The 13,886-nt window shown below is 35.1% G+C and overlaps 2 protein-coding genes across 7 annotated transcripts in view; one reads left to right on the top strand and one right to left on the bottom strand.

The window, feature by feature from the left end:
• Positions 1–8,086, top strand: part of LOC148645655 (C-Jun-amino-terminal kinase-interacting protein 1-like) — a 46,785-nt gene extending 38,699 nt beyond the window's left edge. For 3 of the 4 annotated variants that reach the window (XM_088611190.1, XM_088611187.1, XM_088611188.1), the window contains 8 exons: positions 296–371; positions 1,125–1,306; positions 1,783–1,886; positions 2,393–2,509; positions 3,361–3,414; positions 4,041–4,111; positions 4,669–4,767; positions 5,024–8,086. In XM_088611190.1, the coding sequence (XP_088467316.1) occupies positions 296–371; positions 1,125–1,306; positions 1,783–1,886; positions 2,393–2,509; positions 3,361–3,414; positions 4,041–4,111; positions 4,669–4,767; positions 5,024–5,096 (776 nt within the window). In that variant the 3' untranslated portion in view covers positions 5,097–8,086. The remainder of the gene's footprint in view (positions 1–295; positions 372–1,124; positions 1,307–1,782; positions 1,887–2,392; positions 2,510–3,360; positions 3,415–4,040; positions 4,112–4,668; positions 4,768–5,023) is intronic. The other variant, XM_088611189.1, reaches the window with a different exon arrangement.
• A 723-nt stretch (positions 8,087–8,809) lies between these two features.
• Positions 8,810–13,886, bottom strand: part of cstpp1 (centriolar satellite-associated tubulin polyglutamylase complex regulator 1) — a 54,527-nt gene continuing 49,450 nt past the window's right edge. The window contains exons 8-12 of one of the 3 annotated variants that reach the window (XM_088611215.1): positions 13,372–13,435; positions 10,602–12,852; positions 9,713–9,781; positions 9,209–9,288; positions 8,810–8,969 (exon numbers count right to left, since the gene is read on the bottom strand). In XM_088611215.1, the coding sequence (XP_088467341.1) occupies positions 12,687–12,852; positions 13,372–13,435 (230 nt within the window). In that variant the 3' untranslated portion in view covers positions 8,810–8,969; positions 9,209–9,288; positions 9,713–9,781; positions 10,602–12,686. The remainder of the gene's footprint in view (positions 8,970–9,208; positions 9,289–9,712; positions 9,782–10,601; positions 12,853–13,371; positions 13,436–13,886) is intronic. The other 2 variants (XM_088611214.1, XM_088611216.1) reach the window with 2 other exon arrangements.

Below are 13,886 nucleotides of genomic sequence, written 5' to 3'. Positions count from 1 at the left end.
CGCATGGGCTGTCTGGTGAACTATTTTAGCTGTCACGGAGTTGCAGTCCTTCTTTCTTTCACTTTCAGCTCATATTAAAATAAAAACGAAACCTACGCTGACATAGAAATTCGACCACCATGATCACAACCAAGGATTTTTTTTTTGTATTTGCTGATGAAAAGAAAGAATGAAGCTCTTATTAACTTAGTTCTGTTTTCCACCATATATTTACAGTATGTGAAGGTGGCATTCAGGGTACAAAGATGTATGATTTCCACACATATAATGTAAGATGTTCCTTGACCTTTTTCAGGTGCTGAGTCCTTTGGCTTGTTTTCATGCGTAATAAATGGGGAAGAGAGAGAGCAGAGCCATCGAGCAGTGTTCAGGTAAGACGTAGGAAGTATTGTGATACCCCAAGGAGCAAAAATAGAGCCAATTCGTTCACCAATTTGTTGACACACTGCACAATACTGTAACTGCTGTCTCTGTAGCACTGTTTGCCTTAAAATGTGCCAGATAATATCAGAGATGCCATAAATAAGACACCAACATAAAAAAAAGCAAAAGCATTGTACTCGTAATAATATAGCATGATCACCAGTATACACAAATATCAGTCTACTTTGGCAATGATTTTTAAAAAGGCATTGATCATTGAAAGTGGAAATTCAATGTCATTGGAATTAATGACTAAAATCTAAATTTGAACACCCTTTTAATTAATCAAGCGTATTGAATTTGATATCTGGAAGCCAGGTTGTTTGCTGAAACACGCCATTGACGCTGGATTATTGCTAATTGAAAGACGTGGACAGGGCTTATGCCACTAGGCGGCTGTGAAAGAAGATTAGTGCAGTGTGTTCTCCTAAGATCTTAAGCTGGTTATGTCTGCTGGAGGTAACTTCCAAGTATGTTGACATTCTAGCAACACAAATGAGTTTTAAGATGAGAAGTTCTTTCACTTTCACAGAAGCAGATCTCAGTAGGTTTCCTGCTATTTCTGAGCGTAAATGAACTAAAGATCAATGCATGAAAAATCATATATAAAAATCATATAGTGCTAATGTACTGTATTATAAAAATGATCTTGCTTTTTCTCCGCGGTCTGATCTAACAAAAGCCTGTGTGCTTGCTGGCAGGTTTATTCCACGTCACAACGATGAGCTGGATCTGGAGGTGGACGACCCTCTTCTGGTGGAAGTCCAGGCAGATGACTACTGGTATGAGGCCTACAACATGAGGACAGGGGAGAGGGGAGTCTTCCCTGCCTACTACGCCATCGAGGTCACCAAGGAGCCTGAGCCCTTTAAAGACAGTAAAGGTACTGAAGATGACGCCCCAGCTAAACAGAAGTGCTTCATTTTTAGGAGCCTTGCAGTAATGGTCTTGATACTTAGCAAAACTCCAGAAAGATTTTTCACTCAGGACCTGCAACATAACGGTGCAGTAGAAATGACCATTTTGTCACACAATACCATTGCCAAATTAAATTAATTATTAACATTTGTCTTTATCACAAATATTAGATTGACTTTCTCTATCTCTTATAGAATAAGAGAGACTGGAGATATTTCATTAAAAACTTACTTTGAAACTAAAAGTGGCTGAGGCAGTTATCTGTATGTGTAAATGCATTAGTGCAATTTCATTGTTATGAGTTGTCAAGTGCAAATTTAAACTAGCAAAACACTCTGTAAGCTCAATTGTTGTAATTACTTACATATCCTAAAAGCGAATTTGCCAAAGATCCTAGATGTCCGTTCATTTTTCATTATCCTTTCCCTTTCCGTGAATTAGAGAAGAGGAGTGACTGGGTAGATAAATTCCGGGTGAAATTCCTTGGATCCGTTCAAGTGCCGTATCACAAAGGGAATGATGTTCTCTGTGCAGCTATGCAAAAGGTATGACAGCATTCACCTGCAAAAGACTTAAAACATAATGGGGCAAAGACGGTCACTCCACAGTTACTATATGGATCATTTTACGGGAGACAGTAGGATTTATCTTTATTGCTAATCCTGGGACAGGAATATTCCTAGATCTTTAGAATCTTTAGAATTTAAGAATAGAACAGAATATTAGAATTTAGAAGGAGTTAGAATAGAAGCTTTAGAATTAATTTTCTGAAATTACATTTGTATGTTTTAAGGTATAGTGTGTTCAATTCTATATGCAAGTATTTCTAAGTACAGTTTTATGTGTAGTAGCATTGGTATAGGTCCAAAGTTTGTGTCAGGTTTTATACTCTTGAGCAATGTAGAATTAGACTGTATTGTCAAAGAAACTGAAAAATATTCCTGTCTGCCATTAACTTTAGCTCAAACATTGGTGGACAGATTATACAGAATATACTGTAAGCAAGATTTGGTTTAATTAATATTACTTTTTGTGCTTTGCTTTATTTCAGATTGCTACCAACCGAAGAATGACAGTGCAGTTTAATCCTCCTTCCTCCTGCATTCTAGAGATTAACATGAGGGGGGTTAAAATAGTTGTACAGGATGACTATAGTACATTTGACAGAGTATGTTTTTTTTTCTAATTCTCTTGTTTGTCTAATGTTTTTTACACGGTTCACATGCAGAGGTGCACCGTAAATATGCTAGCTCTCTACATCTCTACATTCTAATGTCACAATGTTGTGAAACCTGTATTGTGCAACACGACATCTGTGAATCTATCTGCCAGTAATCTGTGAATGTATCTGCAAGCCTCTCTGTAAATATTTTTCAGATGGTAGTACACATGCACAGCCTGCTGTAGGTAAAACATTCGCTGAAGAATGCAATGTGTTTATTAAAGCTGAGTTTTGAATACATAACCATTTCCTGGGGATCTGTTATGTAAAGAACTATACAGGTACATGGTGGTCTGTCTCCTCCAAGAGGACAGTTCTTGACACTGCAGCTAGTGATGTACTGATTTGGGCAGACAATAAAAATTCAATATTAACTGATAATAATCTCAAAAGGGAATGTGTGTTTATGAATCTGTATAAGGAGATATTCCATTTGAAATGGTGAGGCAATCTTTAATGTAGAAATTTCAAACCTAATAAATCAATATAATTAAGCAGTGAAGCATTTTCATTCTTTGAAATGATACTCCTACTTGATTGATGCAGTTCATGAAATTATTATGGATCTGACAGTATGTATTGCATGCAGCATTTAAGATGATGATTCTGTTTGTGGTGACTCGCATTTTGCTGAAAATATATTCTGGTTGTTGCTTTTACATGAATGTTCCTTGTAGGATACCAAACATGTTTGGCTCCACCACATGTCTGGATCTTTTATCAGACATAAAATCAGTAAAGTATAGGCTGTACACAATATCTGCTCTTGTTTTAATCCCATGTTCTGTCTTACTCAGGAGTTTGCCTGTGGTGGGAGGAAGCTGGGAAGAAAGCTTGCCTTAGAATCTGGGGTGAGTGTCTTTAGACACCAGCTGGGCCCATTCAGAGCTGAATTGGTGAATTGGTTGTCTGGGTATTTGGTGTCTCCTGTTTCCAATGTTAATTCACTTTTTATGTTGTTTCCACTGGTGGTGACCCCTAGTTTCACTGTTGATACTAAAGAGTTGACTTGGCCTGTACTTCTGAAAATGTTGAATACTTGGACCAGGTCCCTTTGTAGTCTCTGTTCAAGAGTGAACAGGTTAGGCTGTTTTAATCTTTTAGTGTTAATGCACTAGAAAATTATCCAGTTGCCTTTCTCTGAATTGATTCCAAAACAGCAATATCTCTTTGTAATGTTGTGACCAAAAGTGGATACTGTATTCTAAATGAGATCTTCCTAGTGCATTGTACAATTTTAACATAACATCCCTTGATTTATATCTATAATTTTTGTATTATTTTATTCTGTCTTTTTATTTAATCCAATAAATTCTGATGCAAATGTGGCTGGTTAGGAGGATACTATATATCCTCAAAACATCTTACAAACTTTTCTGCCTACTTTACCCCTGCCAGATCATTTAGAAATGCATTTTTTGTGTTTGTAATACCATAAGTGTGTAAAATTTAAAGAAAAACTTTTTTTCTTTGAAAGGGTAATAAATGCAGTCACTTCTTCCAACTAAAGAACATCTCCTTTTGTGGGTATCATCCGAAGAACAATAAGTAAGTGAGCCATGGAAAATCAAACTTTCACTTCCATCATTAACATGACTTTCATTATGTCAGCAATTTTAGTTTGAAATAATGATCACTTCTAAAATGTTTTGTTTCAGAGACTCCATAGAAAGATTAATTAACTTAGTTAAATTTTTATGTTTTCAGGTATAGTGTGTTCAATTCTATATGCAAATATTACTAAGTAATCGAACAAAAACAGACCCCAGAATGATGTATGCAGATCTGTAATCTCTTGCTTATTCTGTTGGACATTTTAGAAACAATGACAAATCCTAATTTTGGGGTATTTCTTCACTGTATTTCTGATAACACATTATAGAATATGAGGTAACTATACATTATAAAAAATGTGATTGAATACTTAAGGAATCTGCAGATAACCAGACTCGGTTAAACCAGTTAAATCAGACTGACCAGTTGTCAGTAAAGTCAGTTTTGCCAGCTTTTTGCACTACTTGACTGGAAGTCATGCTTCATTAACTCTGCTTCAGCAGATGTACCACATCCATTACAAATGACAGTTTCTTATGTTGTGATTTCAGGTACTTTGGGTTTATTACCAAACATCCTGCTGATCACAGATTTGCTTGTCATGTTTTTGTCTCCGAAGATTCAACAAAACCACTTGCGGAATCTGTAGGGTAGGTATAGAAAGTTTGCTCTGTGAAAGAAGCAGCTGACCTGTTTTATTCTAGTGTCATTTAGGTTTTTAAAAATGCTTCATTTAAAAAAGTTAAATGCAAATAAGAAGAGAATCATTATAATATATTTATGCTTCTGCAAATTGAAATGGTATTTAGTAAAAACATAGACTGTGGCCATAGTATCCAGACACCTTTTACTTAAATTTCTGTAATTCATGTTCTAAGTTCAATTTTTTGTTGTTGTTTTACACAGGAGAGCATTCCAACAATTTTATAAGGAATATGTGGAATACACATGCCCGACAGAAGACATTTACTTGGAATAGGCAGCCCTGCCGTGCCCATGCTCCTTGTACATTATTGTGTATCATATCATGTTGCATGAAGGAAAAAAAATGAAACATATTACATTTAACAAAAAAAACAGACATCTACTTTTTTGCTTAGAAATTTTCTTTGGAAAAAAAAAACGTCGTCTTAAGCAACCATTGGTAGAAGGGTTTTATTATCAGCCCTGCAAAATCTTATTCAGATGATTACTGTGCAAAGCACAATACTCTACTGCACACAACTTTGTACTTCAGATCGTTTAAGTGGATAATGGACATGAAATTGAAGACTAGAATTTTATGTTCCTGAAATATCAAGATTGTATTGTAACAGCTAATCCAACTGTAGGTTCTGTAGGTTTCGATAAAATTTGTAAGCCTGAAATTAGATGTCTAGTAAAGATGTATAACAGCCCATTTTATCAGCCTTTTTGGATAAAAGATAATGTGAGCCTGTGAATTGAGCTGGAGATCTGTTTAAGTCCTGTATTTGCACAGGAAAGAGACCAAAATGTATGGCAGTTATTTTTTGGACAGAATATGTTCCAGTTTTCACAATATTCTTATTTAAGAAATTAAAATAATAAATATGGGAAAACATCTTGACTTCTTTTATGGTTTTTAAATACCTTTAGTTTTGAAGCAGATTATTTTTAAATTAATGCATGCTGTCCCATATTTTATTTTCCATTATGGATACTTTTTATTGGGATGCAACTTCCTGTGTACAGTGGCATGAAGCCTAGCTTATTACACCCAGTACATGGGGGGTAGACAGAGGTTAGAAGACACAAGCTTCAGTAAATTGTGTTTTTGATACCTCTGAAACCTGGGAGTGTGATTGAAATTAATATAAAATTAAATCGTTTAGAAGAAACTCTCTTTTCAGTTTAGCACTGCATGGAGGACTGAACATACAGTAAGAACTTTTAAAGGTTCTCTAATGCAAGCAAGAACCAAACTAGGTTGGTGAACTATGCAGTGCAGGTATGAATAGCAAAGCCAATTATAAATTTAATTTAAAAAAATGTGAACTTTACATCTTTACAGATCACGAATATTTCCTGTTTGTGTTTTTGGTGACAAAATTAAGGGCTTAAATTCTCAACATATGTGCACTTTTGTCTGAATGAAATAAAATAATCATGAACTTTTTTAGTTTGTAACAAGGATATATCATAATACCCAGATACACATTTTCTTGACCTGATAACCTGGAGGAGGAAAAATTGACTTCAAGTGAAATGTCACTGTCTAAAAGGTCTGTTAAGTAACTACTGTGTTAAGGGTGTGGTAAACCACATTTCAGATGTTTTTACAAAATTTGAGTAATTTCGTTTAAGAAATCAGTAAAAAAATATTTTTTGTAATCTGATAAGTATTCACAAAATATTATTTTATAAATGAATTCTGTCAGTTTATTAATAAGATATAAATTTCCATACGTAATGAATGACTTGGTGTTGCTAAACTTAGAATATGTATACAAGTAATATCCTCTCCCAACAGAATTAATTAGTATGTAATGGGTTTGTTTTGTTTGACAGCGCATTACAACTGGACGTTTCTGTCATTCAGATCTCCATAAGTAGTGCCTATTCTTATCATTAGAATGAATATTTTTCTTATATGGAATCGAAAGTGGGGTGGTATCAGTTGCTTAATTGGCTTCTATCAGGGAAAGAAATATCTGTGTAAGTGTGCATGGAGTCATATCTTAATATCCTATGCCAGATATCTGTAAACCAATAATGCATTAATGTGGTACTGATAAATGTCCCTGCTGAAGAGGATAAGAATAAGCATTGTATTTCTTTCATATGCAATTGTTTTGCCTTTCATCTACAGGTTTTGGTAATATAGTCTACCGTATATTGTATTATAAAGAAGACTGGAAAACCAAATTAGTATAATTTAAAAATTATTTATGAATAGCGTTATATTAATTGAGATGAGCCAATTCTCACTTACATAGTTTTTTTACAATATAATTTATTAGATGTTTTCTTTTTTTATTGAAGAGCTGTTTTGAAATGCTCGCTAACATTTTTTGTTGGTTTCGCACAATGAGCATTTAGTTTAATGTGGTCTTGGGTACTCATATTATAATACAGACAGGTTGCCTGAAACAACTTTTTGCAGCATAAACAGATACTGTTTGCAAAGCAGCAAATAGGATCCTTAGAAATCTTGTGCACTTTGTGCACTTAAGGTTTTAGGACCACAGTCAATGATACAAGCAGTGTAGAAATACGTTAACGCTTGAATCTTCAAAAGAGTAAAAGCACACAGTTTTGCATGCGGAGCTCAGGCAGGTCTTTCATTGTTATGTTTGAGAGATTTGTAAGACAAAGTGAGGAATTACAGATCTGCCATCTGTGTTTCCATTATGCCTCCTCTTGTAAGTTCTACATGACTGTGGTAAAGGACATGAGTGAATGTTATTTCAGTTGACGTCTGTAGATTGCGGTTCTGTAGTAAGGGCATGGGAATCCAGAGAAAAAAACCTTTGAAGTGAGTATTAGAATGTTTCTGAGCAAGAAAAACCTTAATTTGATCACTTATGAGATTTTAGCATTTTTTTTGTAACTTTTCACAGGCAAACTATCACTGGAATCCTACAGTAATGACCATTTTACAAAACTAATGTTGGCAGCGTGCTTTGCATATTTTATAACATGGCCTTGATTCAAGTGGAGATTTTAAAAAAACCTGTCTCTAAGTCTACAGCATGATTTCAGTTATTAATTTCAGTAAGAAACTGAATGAGTCTTATGTTGAGAATTTTTGTATGCATTATGTTTCATTTTAAAACTGCAAACTCTATGTTGACATATAAAGTAACAGGAGAAGAGAATGATGTAAAGATCTGCCATAAATATTGTAATTACAATGTTATATTGTATCAATTCATACTGTAGTTTGTGATTTTTTTCTTTTTGACCTTTGAAGTGTATATTATTTCCCTTAAAATTTTGAAAGCAGTCTCCCATTTGCATTGTCGTCATTTTTGCAAAGCAAAGGTTTTTGTAAAGTGACCGATTCATCTTTGAAAAGGTGCCACTTGTGACTCTGGGTGTGGAACTGTGTCTTTTTTTTGACAAACCTGTAACAATTTTAATACCAGAAGGATGGATCTGAAGAGATCACGCCTTTTCTGAATACTATAGTTAATACAGTGCTTAGTTCTCTGAAATAACTACATCTGTTTGGTCTTTAACAAAGAGGGCTACAAGGGGACAGATTGAAGTATTCAGGATGCTCAGAGGAATTGAACAAATCAGCACTATGGGCTTCTTTAGAACAACAGGAAAACGATCTTTTATCACTCAACAGAAACCAGAAAAAAATAAATGAGTAAGTGCATTTAAAATGGAGAAAAGGAAGCATATCTTTACACAAAGGGAAGTCAACCATGTTGATGAAGTTAATATATAAAGAAATGAGATAGGTAACATAAACATATGAAATAAGAAATACCTGTGTTTCTCTCAAGGAGATACTTGGATTAATTCGCATCTCATGACCAAAAAGCTGCTGAAATAGGAGGAAGAGCTTCCTCAGTTTTGCAAACATGATTATGCTCTTATGAATCTATGTGAACATTCTTTTAGGGCATGTGACAACACAAAGAAACCAGACACTCATTAGAAGTTATTCCTTAGCTTTTGGTTTGAGTTGCAATAATAATCACTCCATTACAATCTCTATACTTCTGCGTTACTTCAGCTTTTATTCGAGTTAGTGGCTAGTAATAATCTTCCAGCTGGGGCTCATCTCTTTCGCTCAGGCCTACAGATTGAAGGTTTGGATATTGCCTGTGTGCCTCTGGCAGCTGCAGGTGTGGTGCCACAGGTTTCTGGCCATAATCTGAAAAACAGTATAATTAAAAAAATAACACATGGACTTCAAATGTTTATTTTATTGCTTAATGTTTTACACTGTTGGTTTGGAACTCGGATTAGGATTTTCAGACAATGCTGGTAATTTAAGACAGTTATTGTTTTTTAAATACAAGTTTAATGCCAGATAATGCTAAATTAAGCACAAAGAAAATCCACAAGAAGTTAAAACAGATAATTCAGTGACATTCAAAGTAAAGTTCTTACCATCAAAAAGCGCAATATGCCTTTTTGGAAGTTCAATGGCATAGAATGGTTCTTCAGCCTCCCTGACATAGCTAGTTTCTCTAAAGAAAAGAACACTTATCAGGGTGTGAAGGTTACCTTTTCTGTAAATTGATTCAATAGTGGGTTGTGAGAATATCACTATGATTCTAACATTGAAAATTCTGTTCTAAACTCATACTAGAGTAGGATACGACACTAACACTGAGTATTTCAAATCAGGTTTAAATTCACTTTGGGTTAGGTAATTTTGGTTACAATTTGAATTGTTTTTTTACTTTTTTTCTGATTTTAGTATAAGGTGCACTGAGGCATATTCTGCTTTTAAAGGGGAACTGCAGTACTAATTTCTCAGACCAGTTATTAAATCTTGGTAACACAATAAACTCATTGACAGTATAGAAAAAAAATTCAAATTTCAAATTAAGCAGTTAATCGTGAACCTGGTAAAAGTACTATACTGTAAGTTGTCATGTTGTCACCAACCCCCGTTCTCATCACAGGTGAGAGTTCCCATGAACAGTGACGAGAAGTGGCCCTTCCTGTCTGTAATGACTGATGTAAGAGCGAATTAAATACATATTGCACTGCAGGACGTTTCCAACGTGATCGGCATACATAGTTAACAAGTTCCATTTATTGGCAAAACTGTCTTGAAGTTGAGAGCAATATGTCTGTTGGAATAAAAGAGATGTGTTCACAAACCCGCTTGTTTACAGTGTAATAGAGCTGCTTCACATCACCGGCTGTTTTGTTGCCTCGTTTTGAATCGCAGAACATGGAGCTGTGCATCCCTGGAAATTACATCTATTTTGTGACACAGTTGCTGTGTACATTTTACACACATTTTCTTTCCAATTCCAAAATTTTAAAATATCATTGCAGTCCCCCTTTAAGGAATATGTATGAAGCGCTACAAAAAGGAAACTGTGGGGTTTTGTTTTTTCCAGCCATGGGAAGAAATTAATTTTTTATTAGTAGTAGTAGTAATATTCTCCCTGTGAATCCTATCTGCATGAGTGCTGATGGGAGGTGTCTTTTTACAAGAGAAGAGTGGCGCTCTAGTTGAGAATGTCCTCATGGTAATGAGAACAGCTGTAACTGAGGCTTGTTTGTGCACAACTTAGAAACTACTGTGGGGAATAAACTGATTTCCTGTTGTAAAACAGTAAAGCTTAACAGCAGTAATATTATTATTGCTCTAATCCATTTACAGGGTTTCATACATTTGAATAGATTATTTCTCCCCACAGTCTATTGATTTCTACCAGTGAAGAAATATCTTTATAAATCAATCTGTATTGTAAAGCTGAAGGCTATTTTCATACAAAAAGTATAAGATCTCATCTTTCCTTGAATCTATTTAGCAACCTACCGTTTCTGCACTGGCATTGCATGAGTGTTTCCAATGAAAACTGCAATCAAGAAGAATACTGCCAGGCTCTTCATTATGAAGGACTACTCTTCCTTCGTTTAAAGTACAATTTCAGACAGCAATACTTTCCTAAATGAATGTTTGCTGTGACGAGTTAAACTAAAGCCCTCTTGATATTAGAACACTTCTTTAGAATGTCTGCGAAATCTCTTCATGACGTCACAATACAAATGCCACACAGCAACACAAGGCATGGCAACTAGCACAGTCAGGTTTCAAAGCAGTCCAACAAACATGGTCTGTTTTGCTTTAGATTTAGTTCTATTCAATACATTCATTAAAAAAAAAGTTACTTTGCCTTACACTACCTCCCAATCCAGAGTCTTTGGAACACCTCAGCAATGTAACAAAAAGAAAATGCTGGAAGCCACAGTAGTTTGATCACATTTTTTGTATGTAATAATTACACAAATCTGACACTACAGATTACTGCACCAAATTGATGACAGACCTGCGTTAATCCTTAAATTGAGTCCTGAGCCAATGATTTGATACACCTCTGCAAACTGATCCTTAAACATGCCAAAACAAAGTTTGTGGTTGCTAAAACGGTGGAGCTGGCAGACTGTGATAAATACAAGCAAAGCTTTAAATGAACATGGCACGAAAAACAAAATGACTGTAAGGGTTTTTCCCGTGTGTTTAAGGAATGTCAATTGTGAAAATAATTCCACTTAAAAACAACCTTCTTACCCTGTTCTTCATAGAAACTATAGTAGTTATACAAATTATCACAGCCAAAATTTCTTAGTACTAAGAAATTCATGATTAAATTCATGATTTTTATTAAATTTTATTTCAAATTATTTCGGTTACATTACATGAAGGTAGTGTACTATGTCCTTCAGTCAAAATAAATACACCATGCACAAAAAAGATTATTATACTCCTGTGTAAACTGATTCTGTTTTACAGTACTCTTACTGTGACATTCCCTAGTAGATACATACACATATAAATATACTATGTCTCAACCAAATGCCAGAAAAGTGTTGGTTTCTTTCTGGTATAGCAGGTACACCACAGGGTAGCAGTAAAAGAAACAATTATCTGTGCAACAACAAACAAGAGGATAATACAGGTGCTGTAAGTTCCAGGGCTGCTGCAGTACTGCATTTTTTTATAACAATGGTAAATATCTGTATACGTTCACATTAAAAATGAATGTAGAATTGCCCAGAAATTTTCTTTCTATATCTTCTGAGTCTGGGATCAGTAATTGTAATAAATTAGGCTTTACGTCTGCCCTGGGAGCTGAGGATACCCCAGATCAAGCCAGCAGTGCCACCTGGCCAGTTATGTGTCACCACTAGAAAACTCCAGGTATTACTCGCGTAATGACATGACCCAGGGTGCCACCAGCTGGGATAATGCTGGGATCACCAGGCTCAGCCTGTACCCTCAGTTAATGCTTTTACTTGTTGAGCCACTTGAGAACCCTTGGGCAGCACATCCGGTCACCTTGCAGGGGGAAGTTAGAATACTAATTTATATAGTCTATAGCATCTGCAATTTCAATTCCTACATGATACGGTTCATCTTTCTATTCAATTTCTTCTTGAAGTGAAATTAACTATGAGATCTTTTGTAGTTGGCTAATTTTCTACAATGTGAGAAGGCTTTTAATGTAATGGTTTCAAAATGTTGCTATCATACTGCATACTCCATAGCAAGGGTGAAACCTTCTCTGGATACAGATACAATAAGGAGATTAACACTGTAAGTCAAGATAAAATGATTATTTTACTATTGGTGTTTATCATACAGTGAAAAGCGTTTGATATATGTCCTTGAAACTCAGACTCAACTCATGTTCATGCTCTTGGAAGTATTAAATTCCAAGCAGCCAGAAAAGAAAAAACACCATCTTGTTCTAATGCATGACTTTTCACAGCTCTGGGGCAATTACCCTGCCTAATAAGCAAGCTAATGAAATGTGTGTACTCTAGAAAGTCTAATTCCAGTCATAAGGGCACATGCTTTTCTGAAAGAAATGGAACAGTGTCCCAGTGTATCTCCCAGACTCTAATTTTCTGAAGAGTCAGTTTCTTCAGTGGACCCATCACTTTCAGTTTCAATTCTCTTCCGGTGACAGAGAGATTTCCGAGGAGACGCCTTCCTGACTGGTTCCTTGTGTCCAGTTGTACTGTTGCCACTGTTAGATGTCGGGCTCACTGAAATCTGAGCAATTCTAGAAGAGATGGAAATGGGAAAGTGGTTAGAAAATGTTTTTATACCGCTGTAAGACCTCCTGTATTCCTTGTATTACTGTGAAAAATCCAATGAATGACTTCAAAAAGCTCCTGCAACTTTACAACATACAATTTTATGTTATTATAAAACATAAATGTCATCAAAACAGAAGGAAAAAAAACATGGATTTGGCAGATGCCTGCCAGTTCATAAGGCCCAGGTTAGCAGTTTTTTAAATTAATTCTGATCAGCCAAAAAATCAAACAGATGTTTTCAATCAGTTGATGTTTTGTGAAGTGAGAAACCTCAAAAAGTTGTAAACTTTGCCTTATTTTCCCATTCACACCCAAAAGAAGTCTTCCTACAGACTTCTAGTAAAAGTCTTTATAAAAAAATATTCCAAATTTTGACACTACAATAAAAGTACATATAAAATAAAATTGTTTACAAAAATGTTCAGTAAGAATGTTTTTATTGTCCATGGCTATTTAAAGGGTTGTGTCAAGTTGTGACTTACAGTTTCTCCAGCTCTTGGTCCATTTCAGGATCTATGAGTAAATCCGTTTTGTTTGGCAGAGAACCTGGAAATGACAGAAGTGACATAAAGATGAAGGTATTGGTTTTCCATTCTGCTGTGTGATTAGTTATTTCCTGTTACTTCATAACCACAGAGCATAGAGTATTTACCCATTCCTATCAAGAATCATTAAAAAATATCACTTTACCATTTCAAATGGCAAATCTGGATATATTTAGATTTAGAAAAATTCTCATTAGCTTATCCTTCACTTGTTGTAAATGACAAATTGCCATTGCAATGGACCGATCCTCTTAATTAGTGAGAAACACTAATTAGAAACATTTGGCTTGGTAGTATTCATGATAAAAGGAAAAACATGTATACTGCACTTCACCAATGTTCAGACTGCAAAGCAATTGCTGTTGTTTTCCATCTGTATGAAGAAAACACTTCAGTATATTTCAAAATCCCATTTTGCAGGAACCCCCGTTTGATCTTTGCACATTAGTCGT

This window comes from Lepisosteus platostomus, chromosome 18 (assembly GCF_059453375.1).
Source record: "Lepisosteus platostomus isolate fLepPlt1 chromosome 18, fLepPlt1.hap1, whole genome shotgun sequence".
Classification (NCBI taxonomy): Eukaryota; Metazoa; Chordata; class Actinopteri; order Semionotiformes; family Lepisosteidae; genus Lepisosteus; species Lepisosteus platostomus.
Note: the sequence above shows the minus strand (reverse complement) of the source record. Positions and strands in the feature narration are given on the sequence as shown.